Here is a 21650-nt window from a genome sequence, read left to right as displayed (position 1 = left end):
ACTAGGATTTCTGAAACCAAAAACAACAGAAAACAGCAACTGGCCTTTCGGCATCTCGTCAATAGGTTAGTTCCAGAAAACGCATAAAAACGATATAAAGTGTGAACAAAACATGTTGGTATTGTCATAAAACAAGCATGGAACATCAGAAATTATAGATACGTTGGAGACGTATCATGTAGTCCCGACATACTTGGTGCCTAAACCTCGCGTAAGATCAGCGGGATCGATGTATGGATTTCCCAATTCATCGAAACCCTCTGATGTTTCATCCACCGGACGACTTGACTCGCCAATCACGTAGACTTGATGGTATGTTGGCCTTGAGTGATCATCCTCTGGGTCGGTGACACCGTCGTAACGATCGGCAAAGACCTCAGGAATAATAGTAGATTTGTCGATGAAGTTTAAGCTGTCGACGCTCTCCAAGTCGCTGTCCAGATCGGAGTCCGTGAACGACCCGAAAGACATCCCGCCGAACAGATTGGCGAGATCTCCGCCGGCGGCGGGCTTGATGCTGCTTGTCGTCGAAGTTTCACTGGCGCTTGACTTGGTTGACGATGATGATCCCGAGAGAACAGGAACAACCGCTAATGGTCCCGAATGGATCGGTGCCGCTAAACGATGTGAGCCTTCTCTCCCGACGCAAAAGTAGAAGCTCCCGAACTTCATCTCCATTGGCTCTTCCAAGTAGGCATATGCATCCAAACGGGCGGGAGGGTGAGGAACAAAATCAACGGGACCAGTTTTGATGTGTTTACTTCCGTCCATCGCATTTCTTGCCACTGAAGATGTCGACGATGTTGAACGTGCGATCGAGATCAGCTCCTTGTCGCCTCTAATCCCCACAGACGGCGCCAATTGACAAGGTATCGAATTGTCAATGTCTACGGATTGTAGACTAGGGTTTTCGTGGAAGTAGAGGGCAAGTAGATCTCGAGGGTTTCAGTCGGAAAAGTACTCGACTACTAGAAAACTAGGGTTGTGTTGACAATGAAATCGATCCTTTCTTCATCCCTCGACTTCCCCTTATATAGGAGGCGGAGCCGAGGGTTTCGTATTGCACAAGTTACAGACTCTGGGAGACTCTTCGAGTTCGTCCCGTATGGGTTACAAGTCTTTATTCCTAATACAATTCTATCTTTCCATATCGACAGTTAATTGGGCTTCCGGGCTTCATATTCTTCAAGTCATGGGCCTTCAGTAAACCCCGGGTTCCACCTTCGACAGGCCCATTGGGGATGCCTATGTCACTCACCTTGCACCGACTTGCTCTCCTACTGCTCTGGTGTCCATCTCAGGGGACAAGGTACCGGCATAGGCGATTCAAGATTTGATGAAGAGGATTTGTCCGCTTAATGGGCAGTGGCAGTGGGAGGCGGTTGCACATGGGGATGATGCTTTTCTCATTGCCTTCCCAACGGCGACAGATCTTCAGCGTGTTGATGGTTTACAGATGGGTGTGCCGGCTCATAGGGCTACAGCTTTGGTCACGATTTGGAAGCCTCTGGACATACAACACAAATCTGAACTCATTCCTGTGTGGGTACACGTGGAGGGGGTACCTTACACAGTGAGGCACTTCCATGGTTTATGGGCGGTTGGGACTCTTCTTGGTGTTCCGCTTGATGTTGATCTTGTCACTATGAGGAGCCGTGGGGTTATGCGTATTCTTGTTGCTATGGTCAACCCTAAGGAGTTGGAGGCACAAGCTGATGACATTGGTCCATTCCTGGTCGTGGCTTATGCTGTTAGGCTGAAGTTATTTAGCTTTGTGTTCCGTCGAGAGCCGGCAGAGTTTGTTGCGGATCCGTCTTTCTCTCAGTTTTCCTGGAGGCGAAAGAGTGATGATATGGATGAGGATGAACTGGGTAATGACAAGGATGATGACCCCGTTGGCCCATCTGGAGCACCCGCGACCGGTATTTCTAGTATGGAGGTGGACACTTCTGCGCCCTCTTCCTCAACTATTCCAGGAAAGTCGGTACAGGTTGCACATGTTTTATGCCCAGTCATTACACCATATAATGCTAGTCCGAGGACTCCGAGAGGCAAGGAGATTGTTGACAGGATTTGTAGAGTTTCGCTGCAGCTAGTGGGGACACCGGCGTCATCTCCATTGGCTATGGACGTTGTCCTTTCGTCTACACAAGTGGATGTGCAGGGGGCGCTGGGGGGTGCTCTTCCCCACCCCAGCCTGCAGAGTCCTTGCAGGTGCAGCCGGAGGAGAGTGCGGCTGCTACGACGTCGTCGTCCCCCTCTTTCTCTTCTTCGACTCAGTTGGAGGGGGCGGCTGCTGCGTCGTCGCCTCCCCATGCAGGTGGTATGATGGTGGTAGAGGGGGTTGCTACATCGCCGGTGCCCCCTCCCACGGCCTTCACTGCGTCAGCGTTGGTGTCGGAGGAGCCGGTGGGTGGAGGAGATGAGATAGCGGTAGTGTGTGGGGCTGCTACATCGCCCTTTCCCCACACCACCGAGGTTTCGGCGTCGTCTTTGGGAGGGGTTGGCTTGGGGCCGGATGCTTCAGTGGCATGGTCAGCCCCGGTCCCCTTTCCTTCTTCTCCGACGGTGGCACCCTCCACATCGACAGATACCTCTTCCTCACCGTTGCCGATTCTATCACCTTCTCCGCCCTCTACACCTACGACCCCGACGACACCTCATGTATCGCTATCGCGCGACATAGGGGGGCCCTTGTTCAGCCGCCCACTCCTGTTCTGTCAAGTGACTACCATGGTGGGTACGTCAGTCTTGTTAGGCGGAGTGGGAAGTTTGGGGTGTATGCAGGTGATGGGACGGTGAGGGATGAGGATACCATGCAAAAGGCGATGCGCCAAAAGGCGGCGAAAAACCTCGACTTCGATGGTATGATCTCTTCTCATAAATCCAAATCTTTTTTATCCTTTTCATCACCAGTTATTTCTTCTAAGCTTAATGGTTTAGGAGTTAGTCTTGGTAGATCAGATAAGGAGATTTCTGTTTCAACTAGAGACTTGAAGCATGTGAAATTTCATTGTTTTACGGTTATTCCAAAAGCTTCGGCTAGGTTGGACTCCACTTACTTGGATGAGGATGAAGCGATTGCCACATCAGATGGTCAGCTTCTTTATCATCTAGTTGGTGAGGTGTTAGAGGTGGGATTGGATGAGGATGACATGTACTATTTATATGAATTAAAGGCATCTCGTCGGAAATCCAAATCTCCCTCTCATAAAAAACCGCGGAAACGGTAAAAAATCCCAAATATCCAATTGTTTCCCAATGAATGGCATGCTTGCGAATAGCAGAGGTCTTGGTGACTTAGCTAAACACTTACATTTTTCTGATTTTTATTAGGGGTTATAGTTTGGATTTTTTTGGCTATTTCTGAGACGGGGCGACGAGATTTCTCGCAAAGTCTTCTGAACCGTATATCCGGTGGTATAGACTTTACTTGGTTATCCTGTCCACCCCGTGGGCGTTCCGACGGTATCTTACTCGGTGTCAAAACGGACTCTATGGAAGTGTTAGCACATTCGGTTGGGGAATATCATATCAAATTCCACATCCGTAATAGAGCTGACAATTTCATATGGAGTCTTGTAGCCGTGTATGGTGCTGCTCAGGAAGCTCATAAGGCCGACTTTCTTCGTGTGTTGGTGAACCCAGCAAAGGAAAACCCTCACCCAATTATCATTGGGGGGGGGATTTAATTTGCTGAGATTTCCATGCGAGAAGAGTAGGGGCAGTTTTGACAATCATTGGTCTTTCCTGTTCAACGCGGTCATTGACAGCTTGGACTTGAGAGAGGTATCAATGACTGGCAGACAATTTACTTGGGCTAACAGTCTTCCGGAGCCAACATATGATAAGCTAGATTGCGTACTAATGGATACCGACTAGGAATTGAAATTCCCAATGGTGACGGTACGCGCGCTAGAACGTATTATTGGGTTCTCGGATCATGCTCCCATCTTATTATCCACTGGTTTACCTAGGCCTCCGACTAAACGCCATTTCAAATTTGAACTCGGTTGGTTGAATCTAGAAGGTTTTCAAACCATGGTTTTAAAGGTATGGGAAAGACCGGTTGAGGGTGTGTCTCCGATACAGAGATGGAATAACAAAATGTGTGCGGTACGCAAACACCTCGGTGGATGGGCACGACATACAACTGATATTCTTAAAAAAGAAAAACAACAACTTTCATCTATTATAGATGACCTCGAAGGCAAAGCAGAAGTTAGACCGCTTTCCGCACAAGAGATTGAGCAAAAAAGCCAATCAAATGCGGAAATCGCAAAACTACAGCGGGAGGAGGGGTTGAAATGATACCAACGGTCTAAGGCCCAATTTATTCTTGAAGGAGATTCGAATACAAGGTACTTTCATTGTGTTGCCAATGGCAGGCACATGAAGAAAGTTATTCGTACTCTTGTTCAGGACGAGGGCATGATTGAGGGTCATGAGCAGCTAAAGTCGTTTATCACAAATTATTATAAAGGGCTTTATGGTGCCCCAGAGGAAAGCAATTTTTCGCTTGATGAGACAAGAACGGAGGATATCCCCCAAATCTCGCAAGCGGAGGATAATTTTCTCACTTTGCCTTACTCTGAGGAGGAAGTAAGAAAAGTTGTCTTCCAAATGGAGCATAATAAAGCCCCTGGCCCTGATGGTTTCCCAGCTGAATTTTATCAATCTTTCTGGGATGTCATCAAGGATGACCTTCTAGCTCTTTTTGCGGATCTACATGATGGGCAATTGGAGCTTTTTAGGCTCAACTTTGGTGAGATCATTTTATTTCCCAAGGTTAATGAAGTAGAAAGGATTCAACAATACCGTCCTATTTGTTTTCTTAACGTGAGCTTTAAAATATTCACTAAGGTTGCCACGATCCGATTAAATTCGATGGCTGATCATGTCATTAGACCTTCTCAAACTGCTTTTACGAAAGGACGTAATATTCTGGATGGGGTTGTTGTCCTCCATGAAACTGTTCATGAATTGCATAGAAAGAAGTTGAATGGCGTGATCTTAAAGATTGACTTTGAGAAGGCCTATGATAAGGTTAAGTGGTCTTTTTTGCAACAAACTCTCAGAATGAAAGGCTTATCCGATGAGTGACGTGCGTTAATCAATAGTTTTATCTCAGGTGAAAGTGTTGCCATTAAAGTCAATGATGATATGGGCAAATATTTCCAAACTAAGAAAGGACTTAGACAGGGAGATCCATTATCGCCAGTGCTATTTAATATAGTGGCTGATATGCTCGCTGTCTTGATTGAACGTGCAAAGTCTGAGGGCCAAATTGAAGGGGTTATTCCTCATCTGGTTGATGGAGGGCTATCCATTCTTGAATACGCCGACGATACAATACTTTTTATGGATCACGACATGGACAAGGCTCGGAACCTAAAGTTAATTGTTTCCGCGTTTGAGCTCTTGTTAGGTCTGAAAATAAATTTCCATAAAAGTGAATTGTTCTGTTTTGGCGAGGCCCAAGATCATGTTGCAGAATATGCTGAACAGTTTGGCTGTGGGCAAGGCCAATTTCCAATTAGGTACTTGGGAATTCCGATTCATTATCGGAGGCTTACCAATGCTGAGTGGAAATTGGTTGAGGAAAGGCTTCAGATTAGATTAAGTAGTTGGAAAGGTAAATTGATGTCCTTGGGAGGAAGATTAGTTATCATAAATGCGGTACTGAGTAATATGGTACTCCATATGATATCTTTCTTCCAACTTCCCAGAGGAGTCTTAAAACGGTTGGATTATTTCCGATCAAGATTCTTCTGGCAAGGGGATTGAGAGAAGCGTAAATATCGGCTGGCTAAATGGAGTGTGTTGTGTCGGCCCAAAGATCATGGAGGACTTGGTATTCAAGATCTCCAGGTCAAGAATAGGGTCCTTCTCGGTAAATGGTTGTATAAGCTACTTACCGAAGAGGGCATATGGCAAACACTTCTTAAGAGGAAGTATATTGGCTCAAAGGCTTTATCTCAGGTTATTTGGAGACTAGGAGATTCGCATTTTTGGGCTGGTCTTATGGAAACAAAGAAGTTTTTCTTTCCGTATGGTTCTTTCTCTATAAAGGATGGATCGGAAATTCGTTTCTGGGAGGATAAATGGTTGGGTAATACCACACTCCGAGAACAATATCCAGCTTTGTACAATATTGTGCATCACAAAGGCGATACTATCGCCAAGGTGTTGGAAAATTTCCTACCAAATGTGGAGTTCAGAAGAAGTCTTATCGGTCCCAGACAAGCCTCTTGGCAGGATTTGTTACAACGTCTTGAGTTAGTTCAATTGATGCAGGGACCGGATGTATTTCGCTGGAATCTTACCGGGAATGGTTCATTCTCAGTGGCTTCCATGTACAATGCTCTAATTCAGCCTAATATCCCGGTCGATAATAACTTGAAGATTTGGAAGATGAAGATACCACTGAGAACAAAAATCTTTGCCTGGTATCTTTGTCGGGGGTTACTCTTACGAAAGATAATCTTGCCAAACGCAACTGGCATGGAAGTAAAAAGTGTGTCTTCTGTCATCATGACGAGACTATTAAACACTTATTTTTCCAATGTAAGTTTGCTAGGTCTATATGGTTAACCGTCCAAATTGGGTCTACCTTATACCCACCACGTAGTGTTGCCAATTTATTTGGCAACTGGCTCAATGGTGTGGATGTTAGGTTTAAACGTCTTATTAGGATGAGAGCGATTGCAATTATTTGCTCGTTGTGGCTATGTAGAAATGACAAGATTTTCAATAATATTTTTTCTTCGTTTTTGCAGGTCATCTACCGGTGCACAGCTTTAGTTCGTTCATGGATATCGTTGCAGCGTGTGGAGCACCGAGGCCTATTTACGGAAATATCTTCACTGTTGGAGGATACGGCGAGGGATATTTTCTCCCAACATGGGTGGCAGCGTGACATTCGGCTAGACCCTCCTAGCTAGTTGCTGTTACCGTTCTTTGGACTATGTTTTTATATTTGAACCCTTTTGTGTGGTTTTGTAACGGATTCGTGTGCGGCTGTGTGCATCTTAGTTATGCAGAGATCAGGTCTATTGCACAAGTAATAAAGAGTCCATTTTCGAAAAAAACAGTACATCTTATTTTAGGAAGTCAAAATGATCTACATTTGACATCCAATTTTGCCGTCATCAGTTCATAAAAGGATAAGATATGTACAGATAAGACACAACAATATATGTGGTTAACTATTTAGAATGAATTCAATGTTTCTTGTAATTTTTTGGCATCACGAGTTTGCAAAAGCACATTGATCCCTTTCTTCCTGCGCGCCTAGATTGATCGAAACTTACTGTAGTAACTATGGGTGATTTACAAAAGGTTTACCAGAAATTTAAGAATTAACAAGGGGATTCTTACTCCCCTGCTATGATGGATAACATGCTAGTTAGATTATTAGGTCATAGTTGCACTGCCAAAATAGAACAGTAAATTTTCCATGACTACAATCTGTAGTAAGACCGCAGCATGTTGAAGTGACCATAGATAAAATCTCAGAGAAGTTTCTAAATGTTCTCAGCCAATTCTGTAACTCAATCTGAATTCATATACAAAACCCGCATGCCCTGCTAATATCCCCGATGAAAAAAAGACCGAAATCACATCCATTTTCAGAACTTTTACTTGAGCAGAGAAGAATATTGACAATTCACACTTACCATTTCATAAGGCATGGCTCATGACATAAATGAACAAGACTAAGGCGCTGTTGTGGCGTACAACATTACGTCTTAGGAGCGAACCCTGTCTGCACGTGTCCCAGCTGCCCACCGTGACGACGTCATGGCGGCTAGGGTGAGCCAGAGCGGCGAGGGGCTGGAAAGGAGCGGCGCCTCCATTGCTAGGTTCCTTGGGCATGCTCGTTCTGAAGCCCGGCTCCCTTGAATGCTCGGGTAGATTTTTGTAATTTAAACGAATAAGTGGTGGTTCTTGGAACTTGTTGTAATGTGGTGTATTTTTTTTGGAATTTACTCTGAGCCAAAGCGACGTCTTCATTGCTTTTTTTAGGACAATTTGCTAGGCTATTAATCAATCAGAATGTTTACAAGTATAGAGTTTGAATAGGGAATATCAACCCACAGGTGGTGGTGTCCGACTCCAAAAGAAATCATATGCCTAGATAGATTGTGTGCTTCAAACTTTGAAGCTTGACCTTCATGAGCAAAGATGCATTCATGAAAACTTGCAGCGCGAGATCTAATCTCAATAATGATTGAACCATACTTGCCCATCGATCCATCTTTAACATCTGAGATGATAGGCTTGCAATCCGAGGCGACGAACATCTGATTCAAGGCCAAATATTCAGCAAGAGCCAAAGCCTCTCTTAACTACCACCGCCTCTAGGTAGCAAGTCAGTGATCCCAGAAAATACCAGAGCCAATGCACCTAGATAAATGCCATTATTTTTTTTTAAACAGTAGGCTCAAGAGGAGCCCGGCTTTGAATTAACGAAGCCATCAGCCGGCCAGGGATTATACAAGGCCACCCATCCGCAATACAACACCACACACCACAACGGCCGAATGATACAAGGGAGCACCCTGAACAGCTTACAAATAAACACTACAGGCAAGCACCAAAGGAACTTGCAAGGTGAAGACTACAATCACTCTAGCACCAAGACAACAAGCAAAGAAGGCACGACGAGGCACTGCCATGGAGCAGAATCGCGACAGTGCTCGAGGAAGACACCCTGGACTTCCCACGCCGAAGAGGGCCCCTACCCTCTCGCCTTGGCTCGAAGGCGTCAAACCATCGGACATGAGATCAGCTCACCCGAGAGCTGGAGAGATGTTGGACTCGAGCCCCGGGACAGCCCCAAATCACGACCACCGGAGCAAGAGAATACACCACATCGGCCAAACCACTGCCCCCATTGGAAAGCCTTAGAGAGGCAGGAAAGCCACCGGAGGCAACTGCACAGGCCAAAGCTCCCGCCTTTAACTCTTCTCACAGAGCACCACACTCCCCAGGCGACGCGTCCAACGAGGACACGACGTGCAACACGTGGACGTCGCCCAATCCATAGGATTTTGGGCTTTCGCCCGAGAGGTATCCATAAAATTTTGGGCTTTCGCCCAAGGAGGGAGAACGCCGCCCGAAGGCGGCGCCACCGCTGGGCCGATTGATGAGCGCAGATTGCACACCGTTGGGAAACCCCAAGAGGAAGGTATGATGAGCACAGTAGCAAGTTTTTCCTCAGTAAGAAACCAAGGTTTAATCGACCAGTAGGAGAAATGCGTGACTTCTGAAGGTGGTGCTAGCTGACTTGTGGCAGGGCGCACTACCGGCGTCAGCAACAACATGAAACCTGCACACAACACAATCAAAGTACTTTGCCCCAACTTACAGTGTGGTTGTCAATCTCAACGGTTTTGATGAACACAAAGGATTAAATGTATAATGTGCAAAGTGATGTTTGTTTGCAGTGGAATTAAAGAGAACAGTGCTTGCAGTAAGTAAACAGATCAGGATGATTTTATCAGTGTAAAAGAAAGGACCAGGGTCCACAGTTCACTAGAGGTTTCTCTCCATAAAGGTAAATAACATTGTGGGTGAATAAATTATAGCTGGGCAATTGACAGAATAAAGACCATACATGACAAGATGATTACTATGAGATTCATTCGGGCATTACACCATAATACATAGACCGTAATCCAACTGCGTCTATGACTAATAATCCACCTTCAGGTTATCATCTGAACCCCTACCAGTATTAAGTTGCAAGCAACAGATTATCGCATTAAGAAATGTGTGTAAAGTAAACAATAGAATTATCCTTGCATAAAGCATTGTTATTTTCCCCTAGTAGCAACATCACATCTACAATCTTAGAAGTTATTGTCACTCTTCCAGATTACTAGTGGCATGAACCCACTATCGAGCATAAATACTCCCTCTTGGAGTTACAAGCATTTACTTGGCCAAAACATCTACTAGCAACGGAGAGCATGCAAGATCATGAATAACATATAACAAGTATATAATCGATGTCAACGTAGTATTCAATATTCATAGGATCCCAGCAAACATAGCATGTAGCATTACATAAAGATGATCTTGATCATGATAGGCAGCTCACAAGATCTAAACATGAGGCACAAATTGGAGAAGACAACCATCTAGCTACTGCTATGTACCCGTAGTCTAGGGATGAACTACTCACGCATCACTTCGGAGGCGGTCATGGCGATGTAGAGGCCTCAGGTGATGATCTCCCTCTCCGGAAGGGTGCCGGGACGAGCTTCAGAACCCTCCCGAGCTAGGGTCAGCGATGGCGACCGCGGCGGAACTTTTCGTGGATGGAGGCTCGGGTATTAGGTTTTTCCCGAGATCGTGAATAAATAGGCGGAAGGGCGAGGTCGGTGGACGCCTGGGGGGCCCACACCACCCTATGGCGCGGCCAGGGGCTGGGCCGCGCCAAGGCCTGGTGTGGCCGCCCTGTGGCGCCTCTTCGTCTCTCCTCTGGACTCCGTCTTCGTTACGGTAAAATAAGAACTTCGGATTTTGTTCATCCAATTCCGAGAATATTTCATGTACAATTATTCTGAAATACCAGCAGAAAACAGGAAACTGGCACTGTGGCATCTTGTCAATAGGTTAGTGCCGGAAAATATATTAAAGTGCAACGAAGTGTAAACAAAACATATAGGAATTGGTGTAAAATAAGCATGGAGCATCAAAAATTATAGTTACGTTTCCAACGTATCACCGGTCCAACCGACCTAGGGTTTCCCCTGGTCCCCAACACGACCAGCCTAAAGGGCCACTGCCCAGATCCATGGACCTAGCCAAGGTCGCGCCGGGCGGCACCCCAGCCGCCGGCCACAATCGTCAAGCACCGGCGAGGCTGAGCTAGAGAGGGGGACGGGGGAGGAGGGCTACCGAGCAGCCAAAGGCGGAGGCCATGCCCCCCACACACGGCAGCCAGCCTCCATGCCACCGCACCAGGGAGGCCCGCGTGTAGATCCCCGCCGCCCCATCACCGGCTCTGCTGGGCTTCGTCGGCAGCAGCCTCAGGGGACGGCGAGGGGAGGGACTGGAGGTTGGGGAGGAGGCAGCAGCAGGGGTTAGGGTTCGCCCCCTCGGTCGCCCAGAGGAGACGACGCGAGGGGGTACACGAGGGTCGGATGGACTTGGTGAAATGTCAGTACTATGACGACAGAATGCAGCAGCAACTCTGCGATCATCATTTTTTGCCGACAATATAAGCAACTCTGCGATCATCATGTTCGGCCCCTCGGTATTGCATGTGGCCCAGAAATCATCATGTCGTCTTGTGCACAGTGGAATGCTCATGATGACCAATGCGTCCATTGGCAAGAAAAACTCTGGGATGACTTCCTCCTTCCAGGTCGCTGTTGTTTCATCAATGGGGTGGGTTTCGTTTCACTAAAACAATGGGCCAATTGTGCTCGATAATCTTGGTCGATCTCCCATCGCCAATAAGCTGAATCAATCCTTGGTTCGAAACTTTCCTTTCCTCAATGATTGATCGCCATATTTTAGAATAAGCTTAGAGTATCTCCGACGCGGTGACCCAAAAGCTGTTTGTTTTGGGCCGTTTGGGTGGCCGCGCAGACACCCGGACAGCGGTCGACATCCGTGTGTCCGTTTGTGTTGCACGCTGCGCCCAACGCGCGGACGCAACGCAAATGTCAAATAAAAAACATAAACAAAGAAAACAACAAAAAAGTAAATTTAAACTAGACTTCATTAAACTTACCCTATTTTGGGCAATTTTTACACAAAAGAAAGTCCTATATGGACTTTAAACTAAAAAATAAATAAAGAGGAAACCCTAGGCCCAGGGTTTGGGACGCGGTGGCCGCCGGTGCGCCACCCTACTCCCAGTAGTATTCGCTGTCGTTGCCGTCGATGAGGACGACGCCCCCCGGCGGCGACGCGCTGTTCTGGCTGGACACGCCGGAGGGCGCCGGTGACTCCGGCTAGGGCGACCACTGCGCCCTTTCCCAGACGGAGTGCGGGTCCGGAGGGCTCGCCGGCCTGCGTAGGCGTACCAGCCGCGCGGCCTCCTTCCGCCGCTGCTCCGCCGCAGCGGGCTGCAGCTCCGCCTCCTGCCGGAGCGCGGCCTGACGCTCCTCCTCCGCCCGGAGCGGCATGGCGCTCCTCCTCCTCCCGGAGCGCGGCCTGGCGCGTGGCCTCCTCCTGCCGGCGCGCGATGTCGAGGAAGGCCCACGCCTCCGCATGGGCGTCCTCCTGGGCCTTCCTGGCCATCTCCTCTAGCGCGAAGGCGCGCAGCGTCTCGGCGAGGTGCGGCCATTTGGCCAGCTCCTCGAGGTCGTTGAGCTCGTGGGACACCACCAGCGTCGCCTGCAGCTCGGGGTCGTCCTCCTCCTAGGGATGGGGCTGGGGCTGGGCCTGTGGCGCCGCCGCGGGCTCGTTGATGTAGAGGTCGCCGGGGCGGCGGCCAGCCCGCCTAGCAGCCATGCGCGGCTGCGCGCGAGGCCTCGTTGTCGCTGAGGTGAAGGCGCATCGTGCTCCACCTCGAACCACATGTCCCCGTTGGGACTTGTGTCGCCGTAGGTGGGGTGCTCCCGGAGGTCCGCCAGCAGCTGCGCGGGGCGCCTCCGGATCTCCGTGATGCGGGCGCGGCCGGAGCCCGGGATCGGCGGCACCGGAACCCGATCTGGACTCAGGTGCCAGCCGTGGGGGAGGTGCACGTCGCCCCACAGCATTGGGGCGCCGGCATCCCAGAACATCTGCGCCACCGCTACGGTGACGTAGATCCGGTCGCGGATGGGAGGAGCCGGCGGCCCCATCTCGAACGCCGCCGACGCGGTTCGCCGGCTGCTGCCGGCCTCGTGGTCGTTGGCGGACGGCTCGAACTCCCGCTTCGGGGCCATGGCGGCGCGGAAGCTGGAGCTCGTGCATGCGTGCGGCCGGAGTGGAGAGTGGGGACTGGATAGGGACAGTCCCCCTCCACAGTCCACATTTAATAGTACTGGGGGCACCGACAGGTGGGCCAGCCACGCGGACCAGGCGGACACGCGAGGACGCCGCGTGCCATCTACGGCCACGCAAACATGACCTAGATTTGGACCGAGTTTGGATCGTCCTGGACACCCGCGACCATCCGCATTTGCGATGTGTGGCCACGTTAGGCCGTATATTTATCTGGTTCAACCCATCTGAACGCGCGGACACGGGATGGATCGCCACGTTGGCGATGCTCTTAGTTCGTGTAATATTCTCCAAGATTGTCTAGCAAGGAGGCGCCTCCATTGCTAGTTCCTTGGGCATGATCAGAAGTGGGCCTCTGAGAAATTATTAGTGCACATGGGTTTGGGCTGGGCCTATCCGGATTGGGCTTTCAGGTTGTTGACTCGATGGCTTTTCGCTTGCTTTAGGGCCCGGGTACGCAACTAGTAGACTAGAGTAGAGAGGGTTTCTCGGAGTTGGAGAGCGGCGAGACATGGCGGCGGCGGCGACGACGGCGAAGGAGGTGGAGAAGAAGATGGAGCTTATGAAGGAGGTACTGCTGGATTCCCCACTGCTACTCCACGTTCTTCGCCTTTCATCTCTTTTTCTTTCGATTTGTTTGACACTAAAAGAGACTTCCGCGTGTATTATTCGGTTCGATTTGTGAAGATTCGAGCACACGAGGTGGCGATCGGCGAGCTCAACAACCTGCCTCCCTCCCGGGTAAGCCTCTCCCCTCTACCTCGCCACATCTTTGATAGGTTGAATTTTTTGGGATAAATCTCTTCATCGATTTGGCAATTCCTACGATGATAGCAATGAACAACTCGGCTGTTGTAATGTGATAACTCGATATTCCTCAAAAAATGTGATAGATTGATTAAGTAACAACACAACTGACCATAGGTCATAGGAGAGGATACCAGTAGCAATTCACCCATTCACAAATATGCAGGCCGCATACCAGAAGACCTGCAACATCTTCTTCCGCAAGAACACCAAATCGGCGGTCACATCTGAACAGAGTATGGTGCTCTTCGCGTTTCACCCCTTTCTTCTTCTTTTTGCTGTTCTGCTCTGCTTTTATGCTTGCTTTATGCTGTTGCTGTGCTAACATGATTCCCCCCTGTTCAATTCTTAGAGCAACTTGATATGGCGAAAGCTCGGCTTCAGAAGCTGGATCAAGCCTGACGTTTTGCTGAAAAAAAATAGCTCTACAGCACATCAAAGGGTTGCATACTCCTTTGAAAGTGCAACATGCTACTTCAAACCCCTCTGCAGATCGTCTCATCAAGTTAGGATAGAGAGCCAGACAATGTACAACTTATAGTGCCATTCTGGGTAATGTTACAAGCCGGTTGCTTGTTAGGAGTGTCAGACGAATCCGTTGTTGCCTATGCAGGATGGGCAATGAACGTTGGTAGTGCCATTGTGCTATGGTTTGCGAATTCATATAGTTTTTGTCAGTTGCCATGACATGATTGCAGTGCAGCTTGCATCATTCAAATCATGGTGCATTGCTTCTGTTGGATGTGGTGAATTAATAAAGCAGTAAAAAATGTAACCAGATTCATTGTTGGTATCCACAACATTTCTACAGTCTGATTCACATTGGTAGTATGTTAAAATAACTGAAATCAAGTGCCAGCAATGCATCAAGTATCAACGTGTGGTGTACAAACACATCACAGGTTAATGCTTGAAAGCATGAGAATTTCTGTTCTTCATATTTGGATATATAATCGGGAGATAAAAATTATATAATGTCCCGCTTCACAAGAAGTGAACAGCTTCCTGATATCATGAAAAGCAGATAAAAGTACTGATGAACAAATTCTTGATGTTCTATAATTCATATAATGATGAACTACCACTGGATGGTCTAAGCTGTCTCCACTATTGAGTCATTCTTGACGTTTCTACGGATGTCCAAACAGTGAATTCAAGATCTGATTGGATGTGAAGAAGGCCACCTGAGAGGGAAAAGGGATACAAGGATCAGGTACCAGAGAAATTACAAACATCATAACTCAGACTAGCTGCGTGCATAGTTAAGTAAGGATATTCACAAATGAAAAGCTGACAACATCAGTTAACTAGTACAACTATTTTGTACCTGCCAGATTTAACAAAATTAGGTGCAATTGGAATGTAAACACAGGGCAAGTCAGAAAGAGGAAAGAGCTAAAGTGGAAATTGCATCAATATAGACCTGATAGCACACTGCCCAGGCATCAAATATAGATTTTCAATTCTCTACACTAGCAATTGATCTTAGTCAATACAACTTATATTTATTGGAGCTAAATAAAAACTTATAGTACTTGGTAAACTAAAGGATTTTAAGGTAAACGAACACATCCTAGGAAGGGTCCATCATGGACCGTGCCATAAATTTTGTACTACTTTTGCTTAAGAGGGGTGAGGTTGTAAACTGGTAATGAACCAGGTTGAGAATCCTACCAATCCCAGCCTATCCATGCAAAGCCTTACATGGATAACCTGAAGCAACAGGGTAACTGCAGAAATTTTAGATGTGTGTGTGTGTGCGCGCTCACATTTCATGCTAAACTTGTCTAACAGTGCGCTAATCAGTGACCATTTACACCAAATCCTACTGACATTATTTCAGTCAACTAAGTAAAAATTGGACTGTGGTAAAACACATAGAGACAGAAGCATAACATCTATTGTGTCAAAGACAACTATATATAGTTGAATTAACTGCGTTGCAATATTGACTCAAGTGTGCTTTGTCAAATATGGCATACTATGAAAGTTTCATATTCTAAGCTTGGTCATCAAACAGACAGGTTGTTGCATCAGGGAGTAGAAATTATAGCCAAGACGAGGGATGTCAAACAAGAAATTAGTTGACAACCCAAGGTTAGTGAGCATCAACCAGAAAGTTAATTCTACCGTGGTGTCATAATTTTAGCCAACAAGGATGAACTAAACAAGATATTAGAGACAAGCCAAGGATCCCTATTTTGAAAATCACATATTAATTTCCTTCATAATGAACAGAAAGATAGGATGCATCCATGTAATGCTTCTGTGCCAATTGAAGTAGCAGCCGATAAAGTTCCGAAGGATAATTTAAGTTCATCAGTTCATAAATAGTTGGTTCTTACTCAAAATAGTTGTATGCAGAACTTGAACTGCCAACGCTAGACTGGCATTGAGATATTATAGCGTCTGCGCAGACCGTCAATTGCTTTCTCCACAGATTTTGTAATCTCAGGGATAGTCACCTTGGACACTAATAATGAAAAAGAGATGAGAACTTCAAATGGTTAAAACTTCAACTGGACTTCAACGGATCTATATAATAAATTAAAAGATGGGGATTAATGCCGAAATTTCAAAAACAAATGCTGAAGAAATGGGGCTTAATGACATGATAATGTAGAGAAAAAGTCAGTTTCCCTTGCACTTCATATATACATGTCATCATCAGCTAACCTTTACTAGAATGTTGTATTGAAGAATCCACATAAGAAATTGAAATGCAGTAAATGGCGTATCTTTGTTGTGCACGAGAACAAAGTTTTATTACAGGACCAGTTAGTTTTAGTCTATCCAATCCTGAGTGTTAAACCATCGAGACACGAAACAAAATGTTTAATCACTTTCAACTAAATAGCTTCTATACATCATGTGTTTATTCTTGCAAGCAACAGAATGCTGTTAGGGTGAAAAATAGTGGTGGGGAATTCAAAGTACCATGCGATGTGGATGACCTTGTCTCTGCCATGCTCAGCTTGTACTTGGCCTGCAAAGGGAAAAAACTGGGATCAAAACAAAGAAATAAAAAATTGCACCTGCTGTGAACAAGACCTAATTGTACCTTGATCTTCTCTGCTGTTTCCTTTATACTGTCAGCCATATTCTTATACTCCTTGTCCACTGCGTCTGTTAGCTGCTGACAAGCCTGGTTCTGGGTCTGAAAAGACATCGAGATTGTACACATTGTAGAGCAACTAAAATGCCACAAGAAAAGCAAATCCATATATGCATATTAAAATACTAAATGGGTGTACAAGTCTATAAGGGGTAAGCAAGCATCTTGGCATAGAAAGAACATTGTAAGAAAATGTGCACTGAGAAAGTCGACATTTGAGTGCATCGTAAGTTTTAACCCAGGTGGACAGATCTTCAGTAAGGACAGTGAGTGAAAGCTATTGGCATAGGAAGACCATTATAACAAAATCTGCACTGAGAACGACAGACAATTGAATGCATTTTAAGTTTTTAACCCAGGCGAAGAGATCTTCAGTGAGGATAGTGAGTAAAAGCTATTGGCCCATCTCAATTTCCCCATTGCAATTATAACTTCATGTGTATCTCCTAAGGTACTGTTCATCAAATATTTTAGAGAAACTAACTTCCAATTTGTGAGGAAAATTATCTCCGTAGTTGCTGAACAAATATACATGTATACATTGGTGTGGATGTTCTGAAGAATGAAAAAACTGATATGATCCAATGCCATTTTATAACAGAAGGATAAAATGGGAATAATTAGCAACACAGATAACTCAAAATTATCCTGCAGTACTCTAAGACATGTGTGTTCCATTCATCAATTCACATCTGTTTCCTGAATATATACATCATCAGTATACATATACATGTCATGATCAAAGTTCCAAACATCTGATATATCCCATATATCCTTCCGCAAGACTCCAAGTTATGCAACTCAAAATTAGGATAGTACTTCACAGCAAACCACGTTGCTAATCGGGCAAAACATTGCAGGTGTTCAAGTGTTCATAGCTGGAGCAAAGCAAGCCTATCACTGGAGGATGCTGCGTGCATATGTCCAAACTCCAAACATGGCAACTAACAATTGACACATAGAAACATGAAAGTGCATATACCCAAACAGCTACGTCAATCACTGCACGTATAAAAAATATCAGTCACGCTAGGAGATCAATGCGATCAAGCATCATCTCGCACAATAGAGTAGATCCGTAGCCGCATCAACTAGGCGGACTGGTAATCTCGCATGCGGTTTTATCCACCAATCGAGCGACGCAAAACCACGCAGAATTACCGAACCCTAAGCTGGTTCCGACACGCGCGCGGAGGGGGGAGGGGGGGAAGGCGAAGCGGGGAATTCACCTTGAATCGCTTGGAGGCGTGTGAGAGTGAGGCGTCGAGGTCGGTGTGCGCGCGGGAGTGGAGCCCGTCGAGGCGGCGCCTGAGGAACTCCATCTGCGACGCTGCGGCGCTCCTAAGGTCCCCGACGCTTGAGATGGATGGAGTCGCAGCAGCAGCAGGGGTCGCGGCGGAGAGAGGGGAGGCGGGAAGGGGGCTGGCGAGCGGAGGCGAGCGCGCAGCCGGCTTGGCCTTGGCCTTGGCCCTGGGCTTGGACGGCCTGGACTTGGGCTCGGGCTCCGGGGAGGCGGAGGACGGCGACGAGACGAAGCTGACGTAGCCGGGGGAGGAAGGTGACGGTGACGGGGACGGGGACGGAGACGGCGAGGAGGAGGCTCCACGGTTGCGCTTGCGGGTGGCGGCGGTTGCCGGCGCGGGTGGGGAAAGGAAGGTCGGCTTGGACTTGGGGTTGGCCCTCCTGGACCTGGATGCGGCGGCCCCGGCGGCCCGTGCTGCCACGGCGGCGGTAGCCCTGGGTCTCCCCATGGCGGTGGCGGTGGCGGTGGGTTGGCTCTGGACTGGGAGGTTTGAAAACGGAAGTGCGTGTGACGCCTGGCACGAAAGGATCGGCCAGGTTTTGGGTCTCCGGTACAGTCCAACAGCGCACCACAACGCGCCTAGCTTTCGCGACCGGAGAAAGTGGGTGGCACAACTCGTTTGGTTCCCAGGAATGAAATGAAATCATAAGGTCATTTATTTGGAAAAAACTAAAATTTCAATTCCAAAACTCATGTTCGGCAACCACATGAAATTGTGAAATGAAATGATTTCCTCAACTTGTTTGGCTGCCATTTTGGCACAATTTCTTACAAATTTGACTTTAAAATGAACTACATACTAGATACAAAAAAGAATTTCCCAAAACATATATAATCTTGATCTCATAACACACTCTTAAAATATGGAAGAATACATGTTGAAGTTTCACACGACACGCCATAATTCAACATATAGCCGAGTTCACATACATAGTTCATAACACACATATATATCATTCTCCTCCCCCATTGCTGCTCTGCTTTATGCTGCAATCTCTGATCATGTTCCAGTGGTACGATCCTTTGAGTGGAGAACATTGGTCGATAATGACTTTGTGTCGGTTTGGTAGACTCTATAAATTAGACTGGTATCATGTAACATAAGCTTTTTGTATAAGAGTTGAGATGTAGTTAAGATTACACTGGATCCTCTCTCTCTCCCTCCCTCCCTCTCTCTCTTTTGTTGCTTCATCAATTACCCAACCACTGGTATCAACACTACGGACATGGTTCTCTCTATAAAATGTTTGTGCTAGCTTGTCTTTGATTTCTTAACCTAAAATCTCCTTCCCTCAATACCCGCAATTCCTAGATTAGGAATCCTATTTCCAGCTCCTCCACAACCGATTAAGTTGAAGCAATTTCCGTACCAAACTACTAGCACTTGATAAACTTGTGCTTGTCAGAAAATGCATCTTTGTTTGCCTGCAAAAAGTTAGCATGAGATGCTTGATAATCTTACTTGTTGCAATGTACAACAACTAAAATTGCAAAGTGGTAACAATACAAGACCTACTTATCTATTGTAAACTGTGATTAAATCTCACCGGCTTAACTATTGTAAACTGTGATTAAATGTCACCCGGAGGATAAAGTTGCAGCAAAGAATTCAACCATGGAAAGTACAGCGGGGCCAATATGAAGCATACCATGGATACATGCATGCTTGAACTTAAACAATGGAGAGCAGGGAAAACTAACAATGTTTGCAACATGTTTCTTCGTTCAACACACTAGAGATTTAAGATAAATTTGAATAAAAATGGGAAGCGAAATTGCGATAAAGGAATAATATGGTATTTAGAGTTGCATTTGTACTTTTTCCTCGACATTTAGGATAAATTTGAATTTTTTAAATAATTGTTAGACAAAAATGCGGTGCTCCCTTATACTCCCTCCGGTCTCTTTTAATTGACTCGAATTTAGTACAAATTTGTACTAAATTTGAGTCAATTAAAAAAGAACGGAGGGAGTATGTACTAAAAGAGGTAAAAAAAATATGGAAAATTTTGCTAGAGGACGCTGTTATTTTCCAGTCTGGGAGGGGCTGACATCCTCCACCTGGGTCCTAGGACTTGCTTCCATTGAACCAATGGACGAAGGTGCTGAAGTCGGTGGTGCCGGGAAGGGTGGAGGCAACGATGGTGCCACTGCACATCCATGTCCTTCAACTGAAGCTGGGGCACATCCCCATGGCCCTGGTTCCTTGTTGTTGATACGTACAACTAGACTCAATGACTTTCTTATGCTTGTCGTTCCACCGGCGTTCAAGCAGGGCCCGAGGGAGTGAATCATGTTCCCACTGCCCCCTGCAGCATGTTGTGTTCGCCTGCTGCTGGTTCGACGAATGAATGTAGGTCTTACCACATTGTTAGATGGTGTTGGAGAGCAACGGGTCAGAGATCGTCCACAAGTACGATCTCGAGGACAACGACGCGACGGAGTTCAAATCTAGGAATTCAACCTGAAGAGGGTGATCTACAAGGTTGGAAGCTTCACCGCGAGGCAGTACACATGCCATGGCTAGACGTCGGCTGATGACGGCCCCTGCATGTTTATCTATGCATCGTAAAGCCATCCCATACACATACCCACCTCCTTCAATCCTACCCATCACCTATACCCATACCCATACCCGTCAACGGGTACATGTTTTTCCCATACCCTTCACCCAACAGGGTAATTGGGTACCCGCGGGTAAAAAATACCCGCAGTTACCACACATCAAATTGATAAAAATAATATAACAAGAGGTGAAGCGATTCTTAATAGGGGTCTAATCCTCACTAACCTATCAACAATTGTGAGACCGGAAAGCGTGAGATTCAACCAAACAACATGAAGGCGTGATACGTTGCAAATGTATCTATAATTTTTGATGCTCCATGCTTGTTTTACACCAATTTATATATGATTTGCTTACACTTCGTTGCACTTTTATACATTTTCCGGCACTAACCTATTGACAAGATGACACAGTGTCAGTTCTCTGTTTTCTGCTGTTTTGTATTTCAAAAAATTTGTACATGAAATATTCTCGGAATTGGACGAAACAAAAAACGAAGATAATATTTTACCGTAACAAAGACGAAGTTCGGAGGAGAGACGAAGAGGGGTAACAGGGCGGCCAGACCATGCCTTGGCGCGGCCTAGGCCCTGGCCATGCCAAGGGGTGGTGTGGGCCCCCTGGCCGCCACCAACCTCGCCCTTCCGTCTATTTATTCACGATCTCGGGAAAAACCTAAACACCCGAGCCTCCATCCACGAAAAGTTCTGTCGCAGCCACCATCGCAGACCCTAGCTCGGGAGGGTTGTGAAGCTCTTCCCGGCTGTTGACTGCCAAAACCCACCGGCGGGCAGCGGCCTTGTCAACACCGTAGAGCCGGGAAGAGCCTAGAGCTGCGGCTGGCTGAGACCCCTCCGAGCGACGGCCCGCAATGCTCTTCTGGTCACACGCGGCGATGCGAAGTGCAG

The 21650-nt window shown here is 46.8% G+C and overlaps 2 protein-coding genes across 2 annotated transcripts; one reads left to right on the top strand and one right to left on the bottom strand.

The window, feature by feature from the left end:
* The first annotated feature begins 13390 nt into the window (after window positions 1-13390).
* LOC124676042 lies at window positions 13391-14628 on the top strand. Its single transcript, XM_047212123.1, has 4 exons — window positions 13391-13522; window positions 13639-13692; window positions 13925-13994; window positions 14111-14628. The coding sequence occupies exons 1-4, from the start codon at window positions 13463-13465 to the stop codon at window positions 14158-14160; spliced, it is 234 nt and encodes a 77-aa protein (XP_047068079.1). The 5' UTR covers window positions 13391-13462; the 3' UTR covers window positions 14161-14628.
* Window positions 14562-18624, bottom strand: LOC124672502 (mucin-1-like). Its single transcript, XM_047208724.1, has 5 exons — window positions 18103-18624; window positions 16820-16915; window positions 16696-16744; window positions 16104-16231; window positions 14562-14942 (listed from the first exon to the last, which is right to left on the bottom strand). The coding sequence occupies exons 1-4, from the start codon at window positions 18622-18624 to the stop codon at window positions 16140-16142; spliced, it is 759 nt and encodes a 252-aa protein (XP_047064680.1). The 3' UTR covers window positions 14562-14942; window positions 16104-16139.
* Window positions 18625-21650: the final 3026 nt, after the last annotated feature.

This window comes from Lolium rigidum, chromosome 7 (genome assembly GCF_022539505.1).
Source record: "Lolium rigidum isolate FL_2022 chromosome 7, APGP_CSIRO_Lrig_0.1, whole genome shotgun sequence".
Lineage (NCBI taxonomy): Eukaryota > Viridiplantae > Streptophyta > Magnoliopsida > Poales > Poaceae > Lolium > Lolium rigidum.
Note: the sequence above shows the minus strand (reverse complement) of the source record. Positions and strands in the feature narration are given on the sequence as shown.